Source organism: Sylvia atricapilla, chromosome Z (assembly GCF_009819655.1).
Source record: "Sylvia atricapilla isolate bSylAtr1 chromosome Z, bSylAtr1.pri, whole genome shotgun sequence".
NCBI lineage: Eukaryota > Metazoa > Chordata > Aves > Passeriformes > Sylviidae > Sylvia > Sylvia atricapilla.
Genome location: NC_089174.1, coordinates 65,890,226 through 65,911,195, shown reverse-complemented (window position 1 = coordinate 65,911,195; position 20,970 = coordinate 65,890,226). Strand labels below are relative to the sequence as shown.

Sequence of the window (20,970 nt, the reverse complement as noted above, 5' to 3'; positions counted from 1 at the left end):
TGTGGCTTTTCATGGCCCACTCAAATTGAGATAATGGCACACAAATGTTAAATATATATATATGTAAAATTGCAGCAGAGTGTTTTCTGCAGATGTGTGAAGCCTCTTTAGCTTTCAGTGAAAAACTGGGTTTTCCTCTACTCTTATTGCATAACCTGAGATTTCACTGGCAGAAAGGCTGCTGTCTATATCTGCATCTGAAGCAGACAAAAGCATAGCATGCTCTGCATTATGCTAAATTCTTAGACAAAACAGGTAAACAGACTGATCAGGCTTGTGGCAACTCAGACTAGGAATCCAAGATCAATAAATTGTTTTAATTTCTCTACCTTATCATCCTCTTGGTGAAATGAGGACACCATGAGCACCAGCAAAATGCTGTTACTTAGCTCTGTGAACCTCTCAAATGCTCTGCTGGGAAGAGACTTAGGAAAACAGATGAGAAAATACAAATATATTCATGGCAGAGTTTGAATATCATGTAAAAGGAAGGCTTGGGGCTGAGTATGAAGATGTGAAGATCTCTTGAACAGCTGCTCAGTAACTAACTAGGCAACAGACTTCAAGATGGTGAAGAGCAGACCTGTGCAGTGGATGAGAGAGAATGGGCAGATATAAAGAAGTTGAAGATAGTTATATGGGGGGATGGATGGCTGCATGGACTGATAGAGACTCATCAATTCTAGAGCTTGAATTTTTCTTGCATCAGAGATCTTGGGAGAACAAAAAATGAACCCTGATCCCATGGGTAGACAAAATGCTCTAGCAGGTCTGCAGTCTCACAAGAGTAGGATGTGTTAAGCCTGCACTCTGCAAATCCATCACTTTGAGTTCAGAAATGGGCCTGCCCATTGGAGGGGTCATTATTCTGACTTCTGAACAGAAACTTCTGACTGGAATAAAAGTAGCACTAAAACCCCTTCTCTGGTATTAACTCATAGCTCTGGTTATTTCTGTTAGTCAGACAATGACCATTTCTCTTTTGGGGCATCACTAAAGGAGTAGCCACAATGACCGTGCAGTAATGGGTTCCTCTGTCTAATTACCCCAGGAGAAAGAACTTTTAAAGTGATGGTGTAAGTGTGCATGTGAGTAGGTATGTACACACATACTCATAATTTTAAAAAAACATTCTGGGTAGACTTCATCGCTTGTGGGGAAAGATGGTTATAATAGTGATAGACACATGGACACCCAGATAAATAGAAGATAGATTCTGCTAACATATTCTTGTCTAATAAATTGTTAAGACACAAAAGAAAGCAGAAGTCCCTGTGTACAATGTATAGATTTTCTCTAAAGTGAGTTATTGGGAAAAGACAGAGCTGTCCCTTTAACTGGAGAGATGCAAACAGCTGTTCCTTATGCATACATGCTTGCTTGGTCTGAAAGTTTTGGTAAGTCAGTGCATAACTGACAGTTAGATTTATCTCCCCAATAAGCAATCAACATTATAATAAAGGAAAAATGCTTTCAGTGCACCTTTGAGAGTGCATCAGAAATTAATCTAAACATCAAATTAATTATAGTTTGTAAATGAATAGTGGCTCACAGCCCTAATACTTCTCCTTATCCTCCTCCTCCCCCTAAAGCCTCCCCCAACCAACTGCAGTGGCTGGAGGTGCTGTGCAAAGAGCTTGATGAACAGCTCCTTCTCTTTCTTACTCACACAACTCTTTCCTTATCAGCTGGAAGAGTTCTATCCTCACTCTGCAGACCTGAAATCTCAGATCCTGGCTGCTTTGGAATATGGTAGCAAATATTGAACTTTTATGTCTTCCCCTTCTCTCTGAGAGTTCAAAGCACCCCTCTGGGGTTGTCCTCCTCCTCTTGGATTAGTTTCCAGCTGGGCTGGACACATTTTATGAATCCTTCCTTGGTCTCTGGCTGTACCAGGTCCTTGAGAGGAGAGGGGACCACAACAAACCATTTCTGATCTGAACTGAAACACACCAGGGGTCAGACATGCTTAATGTGCTTGGAAAATCAGTTCTGCTTCCTCTCAACTCTGGCACTCAAACAAGTGGCTTCTTCCACTGCTCTTTAAGCTTTGATCTATAGGCTGTAGCCAAATGGGAATGACAAACAGATTTTCCAGGCCCCTGAAACAAAATATATTGTCACTAGATCTTATATAATAAAGGACAGAGCACAGTTCTGAGGGCTACAGGAAGAAAGAAACAGGTAGAAGCTTTCCTTAGGAAACCTGAAATCAGGTTAATAGAAAAAAGAAACAAAAAAGACCTAATCATAGTACTGATAACAGCAACAAGCAGAGGTACATGCCTCAAGTCCTTTCCAATAATGCATCTCTTTGGTGAGAATTTCCTATTTACCAAAGGAAGAATCAGAAAAGAACCCCCCAAAACCTTTGATCTGACAAATAACTCCTTATCCATGAATCCTAAAGACCTCTGCAAAGGAGTCAGTGTACTGCTCCAAGAAGGGGAACCCAAGCGTAACAGCTAGGTTGACCTGCAATCACCCATACGGGCGATGAACATGCAACTGGAATTTCTTTCCTTTACAACACCTTACTTCTGCACCTGCCCATTTCCCTGGATGAACCCAAGGAGGGTTGTTGCCTTTTTTATTTTTTTTTTTAACTAAATGAGAAATTGCCATATTTGGCAGGGCATATTGGAGGCACATTGTCAGCAGGTGCTGAACAATATTTTCCTAATGTGCCTCAGGGTCCCTTGTTCCACTCCTATGTCTTGTGGAGTGCTGCCAATGCACTTTAGACCTAATATGTAATGCCCCTTGTCCCAGGGCCCTGTACAGCTTTGCCAGTGTCCTATTCTCTTGACATATCTTTCTTCTTTCTATTTCAGCTTCCAGATTAAAACTCTGTAGATCATCATGACCTGCCTGCTGCCTTGCATCTCCCACTCCACCTTTTTTGCCACCACACTGCAGCATTTAACTGCCACAGCATGTTCTTAATAAGAGGATACAAGCTCTACCCATCCCTCAGCCCTTCTCCTGAGCTTCACCCCCTCCTGTGTTCAGTTCTCATTCCTCACTGCTTTTCTCACTTTTAATCTCTCTCCTTCATCTCCCCAGTTTCTTTTCATAAGCTAGGAGGAGTTTAGTAGGGAATAGAATTATTTAACAGCAAACTTAATTAACTATTATGACCCTCATCAAGTGATGTTATTTTCTCTATTTTGGCATCTTCAGAGAAGACTGGATGTTTTTCCAAACGAGGTGGCCCATTAGCAACTTTCAAATGCGCTCCCTGCAGGAATCTGGAATGAAACAATGTTCATGGTGTATTAGGAGTCAAGCAAGATACTTCCTTTAGGACATATAAACCTATGATCCTAAGAAGTCCTTGCAGTTTGTAAGCTAGAATGTTCCTTGTTTTTTTAATGTGGGACATTTCAAAAATAGGTTGGGATATTTTGCTGATGTGAAAGTTCATCTGGAATGTTCAGAAAAGGAGAAAAACATATGGCACTTATGGTTATTTACACCTGGGGTGTCAGAGCATGTCAACCTGAGTGGAGGGAAATTACAGCATCTCTCTGGGAATAAGAAAAATTCCTGCAGGTTGTTCACAGTCTTCTGGAGTCACTGTCCCATGGGGCGAAACTGAAGCTGTGACACCAATGGGTATGAAGAACAGGCACATTCCAAGGAGACATGTAGGGGACAAAGCAGGGACATGAAGCAGAATTGGCCTGATAGTGTCTGCTGTTCAATGGTGTGCAAAAAGTTGGCAGATCCAGGTGCTTATTGCTCTCAGAAAAAGGTGACTGGAGCAAACCAAGTGTTCCAATAAAGCAATTCCTCTAGCTTTAATTTATCTACATCTTATTTGACATTTTGGGACAACCACTGGACCTCTGCTTCTCCATCCGTGTTCTCGTTTTTCTAATTTCTGACATGTCTTCCTAATTAATACTGCCCAAACCTGTCTTGCTTGTTCTCTTCTCTGTTAAAACATTTTTCTAGACTATGTCTGTCTCTGTATTTAACTAATGTAATGTCTTCAAGTGCTTTCTTTAAATGTGTCTTATGAGACAACAGTGAGTGTTCCTGGGATGTGTTGCAGTGTCACCCAATGACAGAGGTAGAGTTAGCCATGTGTAGGCAGGGTGAAAAGTTGCCCTTCTCACATTGCCTACTTGCCTTAGCAGCCTTAATAACATTGTTCTCCTGGAATTCTCTTTTAGCTTTGTACATCAATTTTTCGTATTTAAACTATCTATATAAGTGAGAGAAGAATTATCACCAGATAATCACTGAGACCAGCACAAAGATGTAATCCACATCCTCTGACATTTAGCATACCTACACACAGAATAACTCACACATATGTAGTGAGAATGTGAGAGACCCAGTGCAAATTCTGCCTGGTGCAGACGCAAACTCTGGGTTCCTGCAGGTGTTGACATTCAGACTGTGGCACATTTTACCTCCATGCAAGTCCTCCTAGACGAGCCCACTCTGAGAATGGGAGTCATTGTCTACAAGGAGTGTCCAACTGAGAGTAATTTTTCTCTGAGTGAGATGAGTCCTGCTGTGGACATGTCATTTCACTGGGAATTGGCAGCATGGCCCAGCAGGAGAAACATGCTGGCTGCAAAAGGAGTGTGTGGGCAGAGGCTATGGAGGTCAGCTGGGCATTGAATGAATGCCCAGTGAGAGAGGAGAGAGAAGGGCAGAACAGTGAAGAGCTGTGAAGGTGAAATCACTAAGCCTGAATACAAGAATGGGGACAGAACAGTGCCTGAGGAGAAACCCAAGGGGATGCAGATATGGTTGGTGATGGTGGCTCAGGTTATGGGGATACACAGGATGTTGGTGAATGGGAAGGACAAGGATGGTCTGCATTTTGGATGGCTAGGGCCAAGGATGGCCATGTTACAGCTGCATAAGGACGGGGAAGGGAGAAAAAAAAAGCCAGAGGTTTGAAAAATTGCAAGAGAAAATGAAGGATTTGGGTCTAGCCTAGATGTGTGCAGCAGAAGAAAAGTCATAGGCAAAGAATCCTCCCAGACTAAATTACTTTTTTCAATGAGAAGTAAGGGTTGTTTCTTACGCAATCTTACATGGTAGAGCAGGCAGCCTTGCTAGGGAAAACAACAGACACATTTTATATCTGATATTGGTGCTTACTGTAGCTGGCATTCCTCACTGCTCCTCGCCAGACAGGAGGCAGTGTTCTCTAAATTGGGAATGTCAAAGGCTTGCTGACCACACTATGGTTTCTTTAGCATGTACAGGTGCTACTGGTTCTCTCTGCAGGCTCATGCACTCCAGAAACCAGAAACCTTCCAGAAGAAGGGTTTGTTTCTGATCTCATTATCTTCCTAACACTTCTGTAGCTGCCCCAATACCATCCTGCCAGTAATGGCAAAAAGAGATAAATTTGTGTTCAAAATACAGGCAAGAATTCAGAGCCAAATAATATGGAAAAAAAATCACAGAGTAGTTTGGGTTGGAAGGCACCTTTGAATTCATCAATTCCAATCACCCTTGCCTGTGCAGACACACCTTCCACTTAGCCAGGTTGCTCCCAGCTTCGTCCAAGCTGGCCTTTGACACTTCCAGAGCTGGGACATCCACCGCTTCTCTGGCCATTCTGTCCCAGGACCTCACCATCCTCACAGGCAAGAATTTGTTCTATCTCCCCTTTTTCACTTTTAAAGCCATTCTCCCTTGTCCGATCCTTACAAGGTTTTGTAATAAGTTCATCTCAGCTCTCTTGCAGCCACTTTAAATACGGAAGGTGCTATCAAGTTTCCCTGGTGCTTCCCCAGGCTGAACAACCCCAATTCTCAGCTCATTTTCATAGGAATGGTGGCCCAGACCTCTGATCATCCTTGTGGGCCTCCACAATTCTATTTTGACATGCTCTACTGACTTGTTCAGTTTGTGCCAGCTGTTTACAGATTGTTCAATAGTGAGAGACAAAGGTGTCAAATAAAGTTTTTGTTCCTGTGGAAAAAAAACATGGTGACATTTTTCTCCATAGAATTTTTAAAGTTTGTCTAAAGCAGGACTTCTTGACAATTTCTCGACAACCTGGGGCTAAACTCTGTTACAGCAATTTATTTGGGATCTGCTTAGCAGATATATTTTAAAAGGTCATATAATAGTGGAATATCTTTCTGGGGCCAGACAGAATTGTCCCCCCAGGCTAGCAGTTGGAGAGCTCTAGCTGCACTAAAAAAAAGTGAAATAGAATGCAAATGCTGTGTTCTTACATGTTGAGTTTTGGGAAATGTTGAAGCAGCAAAGAAGGAATTTTCTTACTTTTAAAGTTAATAAAATCCCTTCTTTTCCTTTAGGAAAAGTAATTTATTTTTTTATTTAAATTTATTTCCTCAACAAAAATGCCAGCTACAGTAGACTTAGCAAAACAAATGAAAAGCCTCATTTCCTCTAACACCTTTTACTTTTTTACATTGCTTTAAATCTGAAGGTCAGGAGAGTGGGAGGTTTTGAAAAGCAATGTAACCTACCTGTGATAGTTATCTACCTGTTCTTCTGTTATTTCAATCCTTCTGAAGCATAGTCAACATATTTGTTTGAGACCAGCAGCCACTCAGCTCTATGAAAAACTAAGTGAAATCCAGAGACAACTGGGACTTGACACCTGGCACCCCAAACTGACTGGACGTGGGTATTTGTGTCTCAGAAGCTGATATAAGGTGACTAAAATCCACCAGCAATCTCTAATTCCTTCTTTTGCTTCACTGTGTGCTTGAGTCAATGCTTCCAAAGGACACCTCCCTATTTCAGCCTTCAATATCCCAAAGTCAGCTTTGGAGTTTGCTTCATCCAAAAAGCTGATATTTAGTTCCTCCCAGTAAAACTCAAGCAAAAATTCTGCTAAGACCCCTCAGTTCCTGCTTAACTCTCAGCCTTGATATCACAGTATCTTGGAAGATGCCCCAAATTCCTGCCCACAAACGGGATGTGTGTCGTGTCCTCATGGGGCCTTGTAGCCATAAGCCCTTGAACTGAGTGGGGATAAAGCTCATAGCCATCTAGAAGGCATCTCTATTTACTTCCCAATATGTGAAGAACCAGGCCCAGAATTCCTCTAAACATTGAAGACAATTTGACTGCCGAAGGTCCGTTTTTAATCTGTGGATCTCCTTGGAACATCAGTTTCGGTGTCACCTAGAGCTGTGCTGGTCTGCTCAACTGGGTATGAGATTTATATATATATATATATATATATATATATATATATATATATATATAATATATATATGTGTGTGTTTGTGTGCATGTGTATGTATAGATGTATGTATGTAATTTGTATATAAAAAACGGGTGGGCTCTGGATTCATTGGGGCTAATTCATAGTTTTGAGTTCTAATTTGAATTTGCCAATTGCCTCTGCACACCAGACTCTTTGTTCTTCATTCCTCTGGTGCTGGAGAGTGCAGCAACCCAGTGACTCCTGGTGATTGGGAGGGCTGTGTCCTCATCAGAACTCAGAGCTCCTTCAAACAAAAGGGAAAATAACCTGTTCAGACCCTCTGTGGATGGGCAGGAGAAACTGTGCATAGAGAAAGGGCAGAAAACTCTTGAATTGCTCTCTGACAAGGGTAGCAGGGGATGAGTTAGGAGATTTGGAAGGTGGGCTTTTTGGGAGGGGAAAGGAGAAGGCAGCATGGAAAGAAAGCATAGTGTGGAGATTGAGAGTGGTTTTAAAATCAAATGAAAACTCCAATAAGTCTTAACTCTGGAAGTTTGCCTGAGAGACAGAATCCAGATTAACTGCAAGTAACATGAAAAGAAAAGCAATAGCTTGTTCTGTTGCACTCCCCAGGGTATAAGATGTCTGTAAGATGTGCAGGATGTCAGAGAATCAAAAATTACAGATCCCAGTGGCGGATACATAGCTGTGGGAGATCCTCTGTCCATCAGGTGTGATGGGATCAGATGTGGCAGGGTCCCCATACTGCCACACTGCCAAAGGGGACCCTTAATAGCCCAGGTTTGCAAAAGGTGACATCCCAGTGAGAGCCCATGCATGTATCACTCCATGGCTGTCAGCTGGCTGAGCCCTCCCATTGTGGGTGTGGCTCAGGGTGTCACCGCCTGGGGCTCTTTCCCTGCTCTAGCTGATGAGATGGATCCAGCAGTGAGGCCAGAGCTTTGTGAGCCGGGTACAGCTTTCAAACCCAGTCTCTTAGCACAGCCTGCCTGCTGAGGCACAGGGTTACCTTGGCCCATCTGTATCTGCTGGGGTGCTGCCTCAGGTCTAGTTGGTCAGAACATGTCTGAATGTGATCTACCAAGCAGCCATCGCCCCCCAGAAGACCAGGCTCTCAGCAGATGCACAGCCTTTACCCCCTTGCAGTCTAATGCATCATAGCTGCAGGAAAGCTGCCCCCACAGCTCTGTCTTCCCTTCAACCCCAGGACACCTATTTCTCCTTTTCCTTAGGTACAGAAATACTCTCGCAACATGATCCCTCTGCTGATTTCATAATTTCACCTATGCCCAGACCCCTCCATTTTGCTTCAGGAGCTTTAGTCTTTTCTGCACCTGCCCCACCTCCCTTTACAAGGAGAGTATTTTTTGACCCCACCAGTGTCTGCAGCATCTTGCTGCTGGTGAGATGCCAAACCCTGACCTCTAAGCAGCACACACAACTTTGAGCATGAGACAATCAGGAGAGAAAGAAGGAAGGGGGAAAGTATTGACAGGAGTAAGTTGAGAGAAATCATAAAGCTTAAGCAGAAAGATAGCAGTTTGAAAGGTAAAGTATTCAGAGAAAGCCCTTTCCTGGATGAATCTAATTGTTTTGTTATCTTTACCCACCAAAGCATTTACTTTGGTTTGTCGCCCGATCCACAAACACTTTCGAGGAGATGACATTACCGAAAGGCAGGAACATCTGCATCAGCTCAGCATCCCCAAACTCCTGGGGCAGATGGTAGATAAACAGGTTACAGCCCTCTGGTCCTATCAAGAGAAAAAGAAGACCCATGAATGAAGTGAAATAGGATACAAGAAACCACGTGATGGAGATTTACTTTGGCATCTTCTCTCTCTGACTGTTGGGTGGTCATGTTAGGAAGTAGCCTGTAGATCCTCAGAGGAATGGACAAAGTAGAAGACCAGGAACTCAAAAAGTCACCTAGAAGCTATGGTAACTTCAAGAGCTTTCCCAGGACACCAGGATAAAATCTAGAGAGAGAGGAATGCACCAGGACATGTGGCCGTGAAAAGGACAGAATGAAGGAATAAGAAAACAAAGAATGAAAGAATATGTTACATAGATCTTATTTGTTCCTCATAATCTTATATAATCTGTAGAATTTTCGATGACCCACAGTATCCCTTGTCTCTTCCCAGTGTCTGCATACCGAAGTTTCATTATCCTTCTTGAATCTGTGTGATGACAATAACATCACACGAATGATGATAATATGCAGAAAGATATGCACAAACCCACAGGTTCATCTTGTTCTGTAGAATTTTACATTCATATCCCCAGCTTGACTCAGCCTGAAGACTCCCCGGGGTCTGGACAGTTAGGCCATGTCCTCCATTCAAAAGCATTCTGCAGGAGAGATTTTAGGTGGATTTAAATCCAAATTACTAGACAAGAGGGATTGGGTTTTTGCCTCGATGCTGTAACATATACTCTTACCGATTTCAGAGGGTATTTTGGAAAACATTCAGAGAGGTGTCTTTAGCTGGAATATGAAATAAAAGTAGAGACTCTCAAAAATACTCTGTTGAAATTGTATTTTGGGACAGAAGAGGGCAAATCTGCCTTATGTTGAATAGCCTAGAATATAACTTTTCAACCTGACTTTTATTTTTATGCATACTGTCATTGAGCAACAGTCAACAAGGTGTGTCCAAGTGGTTTTGTTAAAAAAATTAAACATTTAAAATCTTTGCAGTCTTCAGTAGCAGAAAATTGTAGTTTGATGATAAAGGGATTATTTTTTTTATTGTTTTATTTCTAAAGGTACTTCCAGCTGCTGCCCAGCTCTGCACTGACCTCAACAGGTAACTCCAGCTCTGCTTGACTCAGAGGGGTCCAGATGAAAGGGATACATGGTGTGCCCTTTGCCCAAAGGGTTAGAGATCAGAGAGAAGGAGGGTTTCCTCCTTTCCCCTAGCCCATATGCCTACAACCCTGTGACCTGATTCAGTCAACTTTTCCCCTTTTTACGTCTAGGGTACAGTGTGGGGAAGGAAAGGGTTTTTTAATAATCTCGTTTTCTTCATCAAGGCATAATTACAGTGTCATAACACAGCAAATTACAACTTTGCCTTTCCTGTTAGGGAGAGGAGTTTGCCTAGATGCTCCCACCTTTTATTACCCATTACTCATCCCCCCGGCTGGCAAGAGAAGTACAGTGAAGTCAGGATTCTGGCAGATGCCCATTTAAAGCTCATTAAAATTCCTGGGCCTCAGCATGATTGAAGTCACAGGCTCTCCACATTTCCTTTTGGATTAATGGAAAATGAAGCCCTAATGAATATTTGCTAAGCACAATTTTCCCCACTAATTTGCTAAAAGGACTGTCATGAAGGAACAGCTGATCCTTTGCATCTTGTGCATTTCCTAAAGGTCATGAAGATGGTAACAGGGTTTCTTCCAAATGGGGGGGATAGTGGTATGGTGAGATAATTAACTAATTAGGCACCCGGTCATCTGGTTAGCCAAATTACTTTTGAACCTCAGTGGCCCATAATCAGGCTCCCCTATTTCATGCCAAGCTTTTTTCAGCTTCCCCCCACCTTCTGTCTGCCTCTTCTTTAGTCTTCTCACTGAGCAACTATCATTTTTCCAGTCCTTGCTGCCATCCATTTCCCCACAATACAGAGTTATTGGCATAATAAGCTAGATATGAAACAGTCTGAAAGTGTTAAACAAACACTAACCCCCTTAGGTGTCTGTTAAAATTGAGAAAATTCTGCTCAGGAGCAGACCATGGTCCAGAATAACAGGGAAAAAATTCATTCCTTCATCTGAACGTGCCCCAGAGCGCTTCTGCTGTGGGATTTGAGATCCACGTTATAATAAAATGGGTAAAATTTTGGCTTTGCTGCAGTTGGTGGCAAAATTCCCACTGACATCACCAGAGCCAGCAGTTTGCACTGTATAACTAGCCAATTCTTTCAAAAATACCAGCTGCATTTCCTGGGGTCTTGGATGTGTTGTGCATGAGTAGGGATTCTGCCTGTTTATGCTGAGAAACACCTACCAAGGCATAAGGCAGACCAGGAGGCACACAACTTTAACTACACCACCTTTAGTCTGGACTCAAGGAGAGGGCAACCCTTAGCTCACCTTGAAATCAACTTTTCCTCACATGACTCAGAAACCAAGAGGAAGAGACCAGGGAGGGTGTGAAAAAGCAGGAACCATTCTCAAAGACCAGCTTAGCTCTAAAATTTACCTGGGAAACCTGTGCTGTGGCTTCCCCTACTGACCCAGACATTCAAGGTCAAACTCACTTTGCTTTCAACTACAGAGGGGTTTTCCCTAACTTTAAATGCTGAAAAATTCACTTTCTTCTGAGAAAAAAAATCCCAAAATGAGTAGTTTTATTTGTTTTGTCACCCTCAAATATGAAATTTCTGCCTTTAGAATTGAACAAATGATTTTTTGTAAAATCTGTCTGTAAATAATGTGTCAGAATCAGAGCCCTTGGTAAAGAACTCAAAAAGCAAGATCTGTCTGCCTCGTCCCTTCTAGCTTTTTTTGGATATGTTTTCACCTGATTCAAGTTAATTTCTATAGAAGGCTGTGTGGTTATGTGTATGGCTGTCTTGCTGTATACTTAGGTGTATTTTTTGGAAACCAAAGCCAAGTTCATAAGGAAGAAATTCTTTACTATGAAGGTGATGAGGCTCTGGAACAGGTTACCCAGAGAAGCTATGGATGCCCCATTCCTGCTAGTGTTCAAGGCTAGCAATGATGGAGCTCTGAGCAACCGGATCTAGTGGAAAGTGTCCCTGTCCATAGCAAGAGGTTGAAACTAGAGGATTTTAAATATCCCTTCCAGCCCAAACAATTTTATGATCCAGTTTTTTGTTCATCTCAGAATGCTTTAAAGCTCATAATTCTCAGAGCACAAATGCAATGAGTTCTAAGAGGCTTGCTCAGGATACTGGAACAATAGAAAAAACACAGCTGATATGGAAAAAACTTAATGAAGAGTCCAGCTCTCTTTTTGGAGAATTAAGTTTTTTTTGCACAGAGTTAATGGATTATTGGAGAACACTATATTTGGCAACTCAGGGCTGAATACAATAAAGAAATTATTTATGACAGCCTTTATTTTGTTTTCAAAAGGGCTGTACTGTAACTTGAAATCTAACCCACATGACACATCATGAGAAAAAATGAAGTTTAGTTTCAACATTGATGTCTGCCATGGCTCTTGGTTTTATGACATGTATACGTTTTATGACATATATACATTTCTCTTCATTTATACACAAGAAGAACAGCTAGCCTTGATTTGGACAAAAAAGTAAGAAAAGCTTTAAGGACGTTATGTATGCAAAGTTTATGGATGTTCTGTAGATTACAACCAAACTATGCTGGATAATGGAAAAAACAGTGATTGAGGGCACAGAACCACTTGGTTCCTTCAGCTTGGCTGGATCTGAACTGCGCCATTGATAAGCCATTGCTCTGCCCATGCTCCTCACACTTGAGCTCATTTGTCAGTTTCTTAGCACAGGGGCAGCTGCAGACCCAGCCTCTCCCTGTGTGCCCACTTTCAACATAAGTGAACTCTATATACCTGTTCTGATATCAGCTATCCATCATTGCATCCCAGCACTGGGAGACAATGCTGTGAGGAAAGGCTATGATGAGGCTTGTTTTCCAACATTAATTTAAACTGGGCTAACCCATGAGGTTGTATGAAGTCAAGCTGCAGCACTTTGGTTAGCTGCACACCTCACCTCTACAGCAAGCACTCAAAGGATGGAGTTTTGTTGCTCTTCTGCTTGCCCAGAATGTTTGAGCACAGCATGGATAAGAGTTTCCAACTTGTACCAAGAAGCTGTACTTCCTAGTTTCAGAAACTACATCAATATGAGGAATACCATACAAACTAAAAATTATCTCCAAGTTTTGTGAGGTTGACATGGCCTGAATCAAGATTTTATCTTAAGCTTTGATAGTTTTGGATCAGTTCCACCCTTTGCACCCTGTTAGTTGCTGGCAGCCTTAGTGCTCATGTGGAAGTAATGACTAATCTCTACAGGAATGTTACAGCAGCAAAATGTCCCTGGGCTTGTTATCCAACTGGGATCCTGGAGTGGAGAGCTAAGATTGTCATTAACAATGTGATCACTGGTGTTATTGTGGTGGTAGGGCTGGTTCACTAACAAATCAATGTTTGCGCACATCCTTGCAAACCTAAAATATTCTTCTCAGCACTGAGCATTATTGTTATTATTGAGTTACCTCTCACTGTGTTTTCCTCTTAAAGGTTAGAGATGCTTAAAGGTCATGACCCTCTAAAGGGGAGTGTTGTGCTTTAGAGAATATTCCTCTAGCAAGAAGCAGAGAGAGACACAGCCTCTCAGCACTGCAGGAAAATGAGGAACACTGGGAATGGCCACCTGCATTGGAGTGGTGGTTCATCTCATATTGCTGCCCCCCAACCATTCTCAATGCCAGCTGCTTATAGGAAGGAGCAGAGTTATGAGATGTCCACTGGGTGACACTCACTCCTAACCCACAGAGACACACCATGCCTTGTGAACACAGTGGTCTACAGGCAGAGGATCTTCAAAGAGTGCACCACAGCTTCCTCCTGCTTCTGGTGGTTCCTGACACAGTGCTTTGCTGAGCAATGATCTGCTCGCCATTTTGTCCTGTGCTTAATCTAGCCCCAGTAAGTAATAAAAAGCAAAGTCCTTCAGCATGGGGGAAACATCTCTGTAATGATATGATAGGTCTGTGCATCTGTTCTCACAGCAGGGACATGTACTAGAGCTAATCAGGAGCTGGAAGTTGTCTTCCCCAGGAAATTCTGACATAGGAAAAAATTAATTCCAAATTAGATGGAAATGACGACATTTCTAATTTTCTTACAAAATGAGATTTCTTCCCCAAAGTAGTTTTAGATCATCAGAATGCTTTAGTTTGATGGTGTAATCTAGATTAATTTCATTCTGATTCTTACACTGTATTAAAATATTAAATGTAATTACATACATATAATAACACATATAATGGAGAATATGTCTGAATTAGTGATCTAATAGAGGATAAAATTTAAAATGTAGCTATTTAAAATGAGAGTTGCTAAGCTGGAGCACCTGACTTTAATGTCTCACTCAGGCAAGCAGTCCCCTCCTTCTTGTCAAAAGGGAGCAGTGGACTCCTTGGAGGACAACTGTAATGGAACCACCCAAGTGGGTTACCTCTGAGGATTCCACTGCTCCCCACTGACCGTAAAGGAAATATTATATGGCACAGTTTTCTCCCAAGGAATTTACATGCAAAAATGGTAGATTCACCTCTCCTTACTCTTCATATCTTCTGTGATGCCATCCAATCCTGTGAAGTAGATTACCCAGGCAACTCTCATAGTCATTGCAAAGAAATAAGAACTTTTACTGCATATTTTTTCTCATCCTGATATAGGGATTGTGCTCTACAACGTCTGATTGATGTTTCTTCATTATCGGTGAGGCTGAAAGGCTGAAAGGCCTAGATCAGCTACTCTAAATAGCAAGTCCTTGTTCTCCAAACAGCAGGTGTCTGAAATGATGTTACTGGCTTTTAATGAAGGGCCACTAGTGCTTTGTTTCCTGTTAAGCTCTTTATTCTAATACAATTGCATTTTTATCTGCATTCTTGTTGCTTGTCTTGAACAGAGGCCCCCATTGGACATTAATGGCTGTGTTGGTAGCTGGTCTTTCCATCTCCCATGCATACCAGTATTCTTTCCTCCCTGGGGACTGAAGACACCCCATCAGCCATTCCCCATATAAATGGTCCACCACAGTACTGTTGGTGACAGTGACACTGTGCCACATATGGAAATGGAGAAAAACTCAGTGGATCAGGCATTTGAAGCAATTGGGTGTTTAATGGAGGCTCTAGGTACGTGAAGAGGGGAACCAATGAGGTGGGGATGGCTCGCTGGGGTCACAAAGGAGGACATCACTTTTACTCACCTTCTCTCTGTTGCTGTGGGATCATGGGAGGTGGCTGTGGGAACGCTTGGCTAATCTGGCCATAAGCAGCAGGATAAGCAGCTAAAGGAGAGAGAAAGGGAAAAAAGAAAGAAGGACAGATTTCAGTGCTGGGAAGCAAGGAACTTTCACTTCAAACCACCACACCAAGCTAGAAGCGGGCTTTGGCCCTGTGTTTTGGCTCTGTGATGGGCCACTTCATGCAACCTAAGGTGAAGCATAAGAACCATGGTTGTGCACCAGGAGATGCCGCAGGGCCTGCAGCATCCTCCCTTCCTCCCTCCAGCCTTATCAGCAGTGACACCCGGGGCAGCCATGCAGTGTAAACGGGGGGATCTGCTGAGACCACTCCCAACAGAGATGTGCAACCATTCCAAGTGGTGACAGAAACACATTCACTGAGGAGCTCTGTGCAGAGATGCTCACGCTGACAGCCGCATGCAGAGTACGTGCACTCCTTTCCTCCACCTCATGTCTGACACCCTGATTAACTCCCATGCTCATTAAAACAGTTCACATGTGTGTTTCCCCCTTCATGTGCCCACAGGCTGTATAGACACAGTTGCAGGTATACTCTCAGATATACATTTTCTTTCATGCCTGTAGAGACTTCCTCTCTCACACACAAACACAGTGGAAACAGTGAGCAGCAATTAAACAATTTCCCCCATCTCAGCTCCCCCACCAAGCAGACAAGGGGAGCCATTCACTACCACAGATGGTAGATGATGTGCCTTGCTGCTAAAAATAAAGAGTATGGGTCGCCTGCAAGACCAGAGAGAAGAGGATAGAGGCCGTGTGTGTGCAGAGGGGTTAATTAACAGCTCAAAGGGTTGAGTTGCTTCCCATCTATCAAACCTCACAAGCAATAAATGACAATAAGTAAAACACCGGCAAATGAAGACCTACATGGAGAATTAAATTAAGTTTCCAGATAGAGCACTGACACGAGATAATAGCTATTCCTCAGCGGGAACCTATGATTGCTCCAGTTACCACAGGAAATAATGACTTTGGGGTGGCAGCTTCCTTGCAACATTGGCCATGGACACCTTGTGAGGGGAGGCTGAACACAGCAGGGTCGTGGTCTGCACCAGGTCACTTTGGCTGGTGTCAGTCCATCAACTGCAAAGGAGCTGCTCTGCACAGAGGGCAGCACGAGTGGAGGCTGACCCACAGAGAGCTGTGGTGAAATCTGCTGGGGAGTAGGGGGATGTCTGAATAGTTCTTAAGTGAGGCTCAGACTGACTAAGTGGGACATGGCCAGTAGACACACCCTAAAAAATGTGTGTGTGCAGGCATTCCATATCCTGCCAGGCACAGCAGCAGCGGCTCTACAGGGTCTGGCTCCCTATTTTCCCTCTTTGCTGCAGCACTCAGGAGATCTCTTTTAGAAAGTAGCCTCCAAAGCAATGGCCTGATTTTGCTCTTGTGCATTGTACTAAGGTGGACCAGACACAGTTCTATTGATGAAGCTTCACTGAGGTGCAGGTCAGTGGGAGCCTTTCTGTGGGAAAGGGAGGAGGTTGCCTATTTTGTAAGAGAAGACCCTGGATGTCTTGATGTTTGTGCAAATTGAATCAAGGAGTCTGTGGCCCACAACTTGTCCCTGTATCTGTAAAAACCTCCCTTCCCTCAGCTCCCTGAGGTGTGTTGAGACGGTAATGGCTTTAGAGAAGAAAAAGGTTTATTGGGAGAAAGTGTTAATACTAACGACCTGCGTACTGCTGCACTCCAGCGTAGGCTTGCTGCAAGGGGTCTGCTGCAGTGGGGCTCTGGGCTGTGGAGACACAAGAGAGACAAGGAATTAAGGGGTTAAACATAATAGGCATTCTCACCTTATCTTTTATCATCAATATGTGTTATGAAATAGACAGACCCAGGGCTGTTCAACAAGAGGAGGAGCTCACTTGCCTATGGACAGGAATGCAGAGAACCCCCCAGGATAGCTAAGAGGGTTCTGTCCCCCAGCCATCACCCTGTGAGACCTTGGAGCAGAGGACAAATAAACCTCCCTCCTCATTTCCCAAGCTTAAATTATGGCTCTGCACTGATCATGCAGATTTTTGGCACTAACGAACCCCAAAGAACCCTCATCTTAAGCCAGGACTAACACTGTGCTAGGTGCTGTGCAAACTCAGATCTCAGTGACAGCTACAGTCACATGAAACTTTCAATCAGAGCACAAAACAACAGGGGCATAGCAGGAGGAAGGAGAAGAGAACAAAACAATGGCTCCTGTCATCCCCACATCCCTTTGAAGGACTGTATTGCTGCCAGGCAGCCCCCAGTGAGAGAGAAGAAGCTGCATGGAGGGGAGGGGGACACCACTTGTCTGCTCCAGGGAGGATGCTGTGAATCTCTGCATAAGGCATGCAGTTCTCTTGCTGGCTTCAAAGTGTATTTTCTCTCTTTACAAGTGTGCATTCCTCCCCACTAAAACTGTTTATTTTTCTGAAACTTTGAAGTCTTGCTCAAATACAACCAAAGCTAGCTAAGAATTTTTTTTTTCTCCTTTGGTTGATAGGGAGGAAAAAGAGAGAGAAACGTGTTGGATAAACTCTTTCTTTGTCTGCATCAATAAAAAATTTAAAGCAAAGCTTGGCTAAGCCTCCAGTCCAAATGTCACCTTGGCCCTAATATTTCTCTTCTTGTTATGAGTTTAATTTGTACTTATAGGGACTGCACAGTTGTACATTTATGCAGTCCCTCCAACCTATTCCTTGTAGGATGATCCCTTAGGGAACTGCCACTTTCCCACATCCATCCCACCTTTTTTCCTTCTTACCCGCACAGAGGTGTGGCTGGAGGCAAGGCTTGGAGGATGCAAAGGTGGGGGCCTCTTGGAAGGAAATCTGGTGCCATACACCTATCCAAGGAAAGACACTGACTGTATGGCAAAGTGTGGGGGAGGTTGTCATACGTGAGTATTACATACCCAAGGAACACGGATAAAGTGTTTTCTTACAAATAGAAATACCAGCTTGAAACTTAACTTTAAAGATCACCATTGGTCATGAAGGAAACTTGCAAGGTCTTGCACTTTTCTCCCAAGATACAAGGAGGAATTGTGAAACGACCAAATTTGAGGTGGCAAACCCAATTAGCTGGCTAAGGCTTGGAAGCTCCTGTTCATTATGGATATTACTGGATCATGTGGAGTTTGGATAGTCATGGGAAGAAATAAGTGGGATGCCAGTCTTAGCTTGGAATGGTTTCCTAGCAGACATTTGGCAAGTCCCTCTATATGTGTGTATGTGAAATGGGAAAGCACTGTCTTACTGTAAGGATTTTTATTTCTTACAAAACGGTGCAAGGACAATACATTAAAATCTGTGGGAGGTCAGTGGAAGGTAGAGATTCTACACTACATTTTTGAAGAATAGTTGTTCCAGGAAAATAATGGAAGTAATGTTTGGAAAATACAATTTATTTTACTTACTACTTTCTTCTTGAATAAGAAACCAACTAAAGCCTATTCTTTTAAATTTCTGCTTAAAACTGTTTTCCTCAAAAAACCAGAATATTAATCATATTGCTCTACAGGAAACTGGATAGCTATGAAAAGTTGAGTAGTACATCAGTTTCCCCACCTTTAGGAGAATGGATCATAATAACTTAGACCCTTCAAGTCCTGTTATGTAGAAGATATCTCCTGAGAAAGGTGAGGGAACCTCTGGTAAGAGAAGCAAGTCTTTATAACTATGGTATTGCAGAGTGCAGTGAAGGAAGGGATCTGCCATCTCTGCCCCAAAGGCAACTGTCCTTCTTTCATTGCGCAGAAGAAGAAATTGTCTCTGCTGGTCAGGAAATGCAGTTACAGTATTTCATTCCTCCCCAGATGAAGCTGATTTGGACACGATTATTCTCCCCCTGACCTGCTGATGATTAGCAATGGCTGGCACATCACTGACACAGAAGAACTCACTAAGCAGGACCTGTCTGACTGTGGTCCTTCTCTTTATTCTTTGCCTTATCTGGGCACATGTGGGACCTGCCCAACCTCCCAGCTATAGCTGAGTCTACCTCCTGGACAGGACCATCTGGCTCACTGCAGAGCTACTCTGCTTATCGCACCTGTGGATATCTCCCCTGCCTTTGGAACCATACTTTGACAATCAGAACTAAGATATTCTACTTAGGAAATGTATGCTGAGTGTCCCCCACCTCTAAGATTAAGTATTAGAACTGGGTAAATACCTTGTTGAAAGTCTTTGGGATAACAGGTCATGAAATGCAGACTTTCTGCCTTTCACACACACTAAAGCTTTCAGAGTTCATTATTTTCCTAAGTTTTAATGACTTGCCAACTAGGGTAATATCCAACTGAGTGTTTCTCACACAGCTGCCTTGTAACCCAGGTCATGCATGGGGTTTCCTCTTGGCTCACAGCACATGCAAGCCAGTGGGAAAGCTCTGCCTTGGTTTCATTTAGCTTTGCTCAAACCTGGGAATCACTTCCTCGTGGGAATAGAATATGCTAAGTATCTGTTCTAACACACAGGGCCCTCACTGACCCTACCATCCCTGAATGCTCTTGAAAGGAGAGTTGAAAGCACCCGTGGGGAGGCAGCAGCTCCTGGTTTGTGGCTGTGTTTTATTTGTAGTCTCATACCCTGTCTTGGCCATTTGGGAAAAGCCAAAGTTGTGGTGAGTCACAACCAGCAGGAATTTAACTTGGCACTTCTTAGAAATTATGACCTTTGCTCACTGAAGAACTTGCCTTCCTTAGCTTGAAGACTGTGTTTACTCAGCAAACAAAGATGTGTCTTCAGCACAGTGGGCGTGTCCATGCTGGCTAACATGTCCTAGGAAGATGCAGGGACACAGACTCCAGGGCTGGCTGGACACCCTGGCAGGAAGCCAAGGCATCTTGGGCACCCATGAGCATATCTTCATGCTGCTGCTCTCCCTGCCAGGTGAATCAGACCTAGATGGCATAACTCAGATGTGGCATGGATGAACCAACACCTGTTATTGATCCCGAAAGCTCAAGACACAGATTAGACATTTGAGGAAGTTGTGGCCATGCTGTGTTCTGTAAAGTGACAGCTCTCTTACATATGAATGACCTATTAGGAGTTCATCAAGGGCTCACATATACAAGGAGCTCACAATTCAGAGTGAACCTACTATAGGGGTTAGGTGTGGCTGTAGCCCACCATTGCTAAAATTCAAAGTGATTTGGAGTCATGAGTATTTTCTGTATCTCAGCACAAGGAGACCATCAGGTAGGGTTGCTTTATTCCTCCAAAAGATACACATAACTTCACAGGGTGGCCTTCACATAGATCATTAGTGGGAGAGTTAACCTTCCTCAATCACCCTTTCTGCCCATCCAGCTTACCAGTCTTCTTTGATACTGAAAGTGTTAGTGGAACACAAACATACAGGGCTGGGAAAACACCTCAGCTCCTCTGTGTGCTGTCTGTGCCAGGGTGCAAGCCCACAGTGGCACACAAGGTAAGCTGGTGTGTAAAGGCTGGTAAGAGTTACAGATGAGAGACATGGATATCATAGAGCCCCTTGCAGCAGCTTTTGGACTAGCACCAGTATGTCTCTAAGTTGTATCATCATCCAAAGACCTTGGATGTGTTGACTGTTTGCAAATGTGCCTAGGGAGAACACCTGAAACAGGTTTCCTTGTAGCCAGACCCATGGAGGTGTCATGTCCAACATACAGACATTTCTGAGATTAAAGGTGTCATAATGTAAATGCTGAGGATCAGCTGGTGAAGGGAAAAAAAGCAGAGAGGCTCCTGAGGAGCCAGAGGATAACTATCAATCACGTTAGCCCCACTG

The 20,970-nt window shown here is 43.3% G+C and overlaps 1 protein-coding gene across 1 annotated transcript in view; it reads right to left on the bottom strand.

Annotated features, from left to right (window-relative positions):
• Positions 1 to 20,970, bottom strand: part of CELF4 (CUGBP Elav-like family member 4) — a 702,240-nt gene that overhangs the window by 36,998 nt on the left and 644,272 nt on the right. The window contains exons 9-11 of the mRNA XM_066338606.1: positions 16,886 to 16,948; positions 15,151 to 15,231; positions 8,857 to 8,940 (exon numbers count right to left, since the gene is read on the bottom strand). Of these exons, the coding sequence (XP_066194703.1) occupies positions 8,857 to 8,940; positions 15,151 to 15,231; positions 16,886 to 16,948 (228 nt within the window). The remainder of the gene's footprint in view (positions 1 to 8,856; positions 8,941 to 15,150; positions 15,232 to 16,885; positions 16,949 to 20,970) is intronic.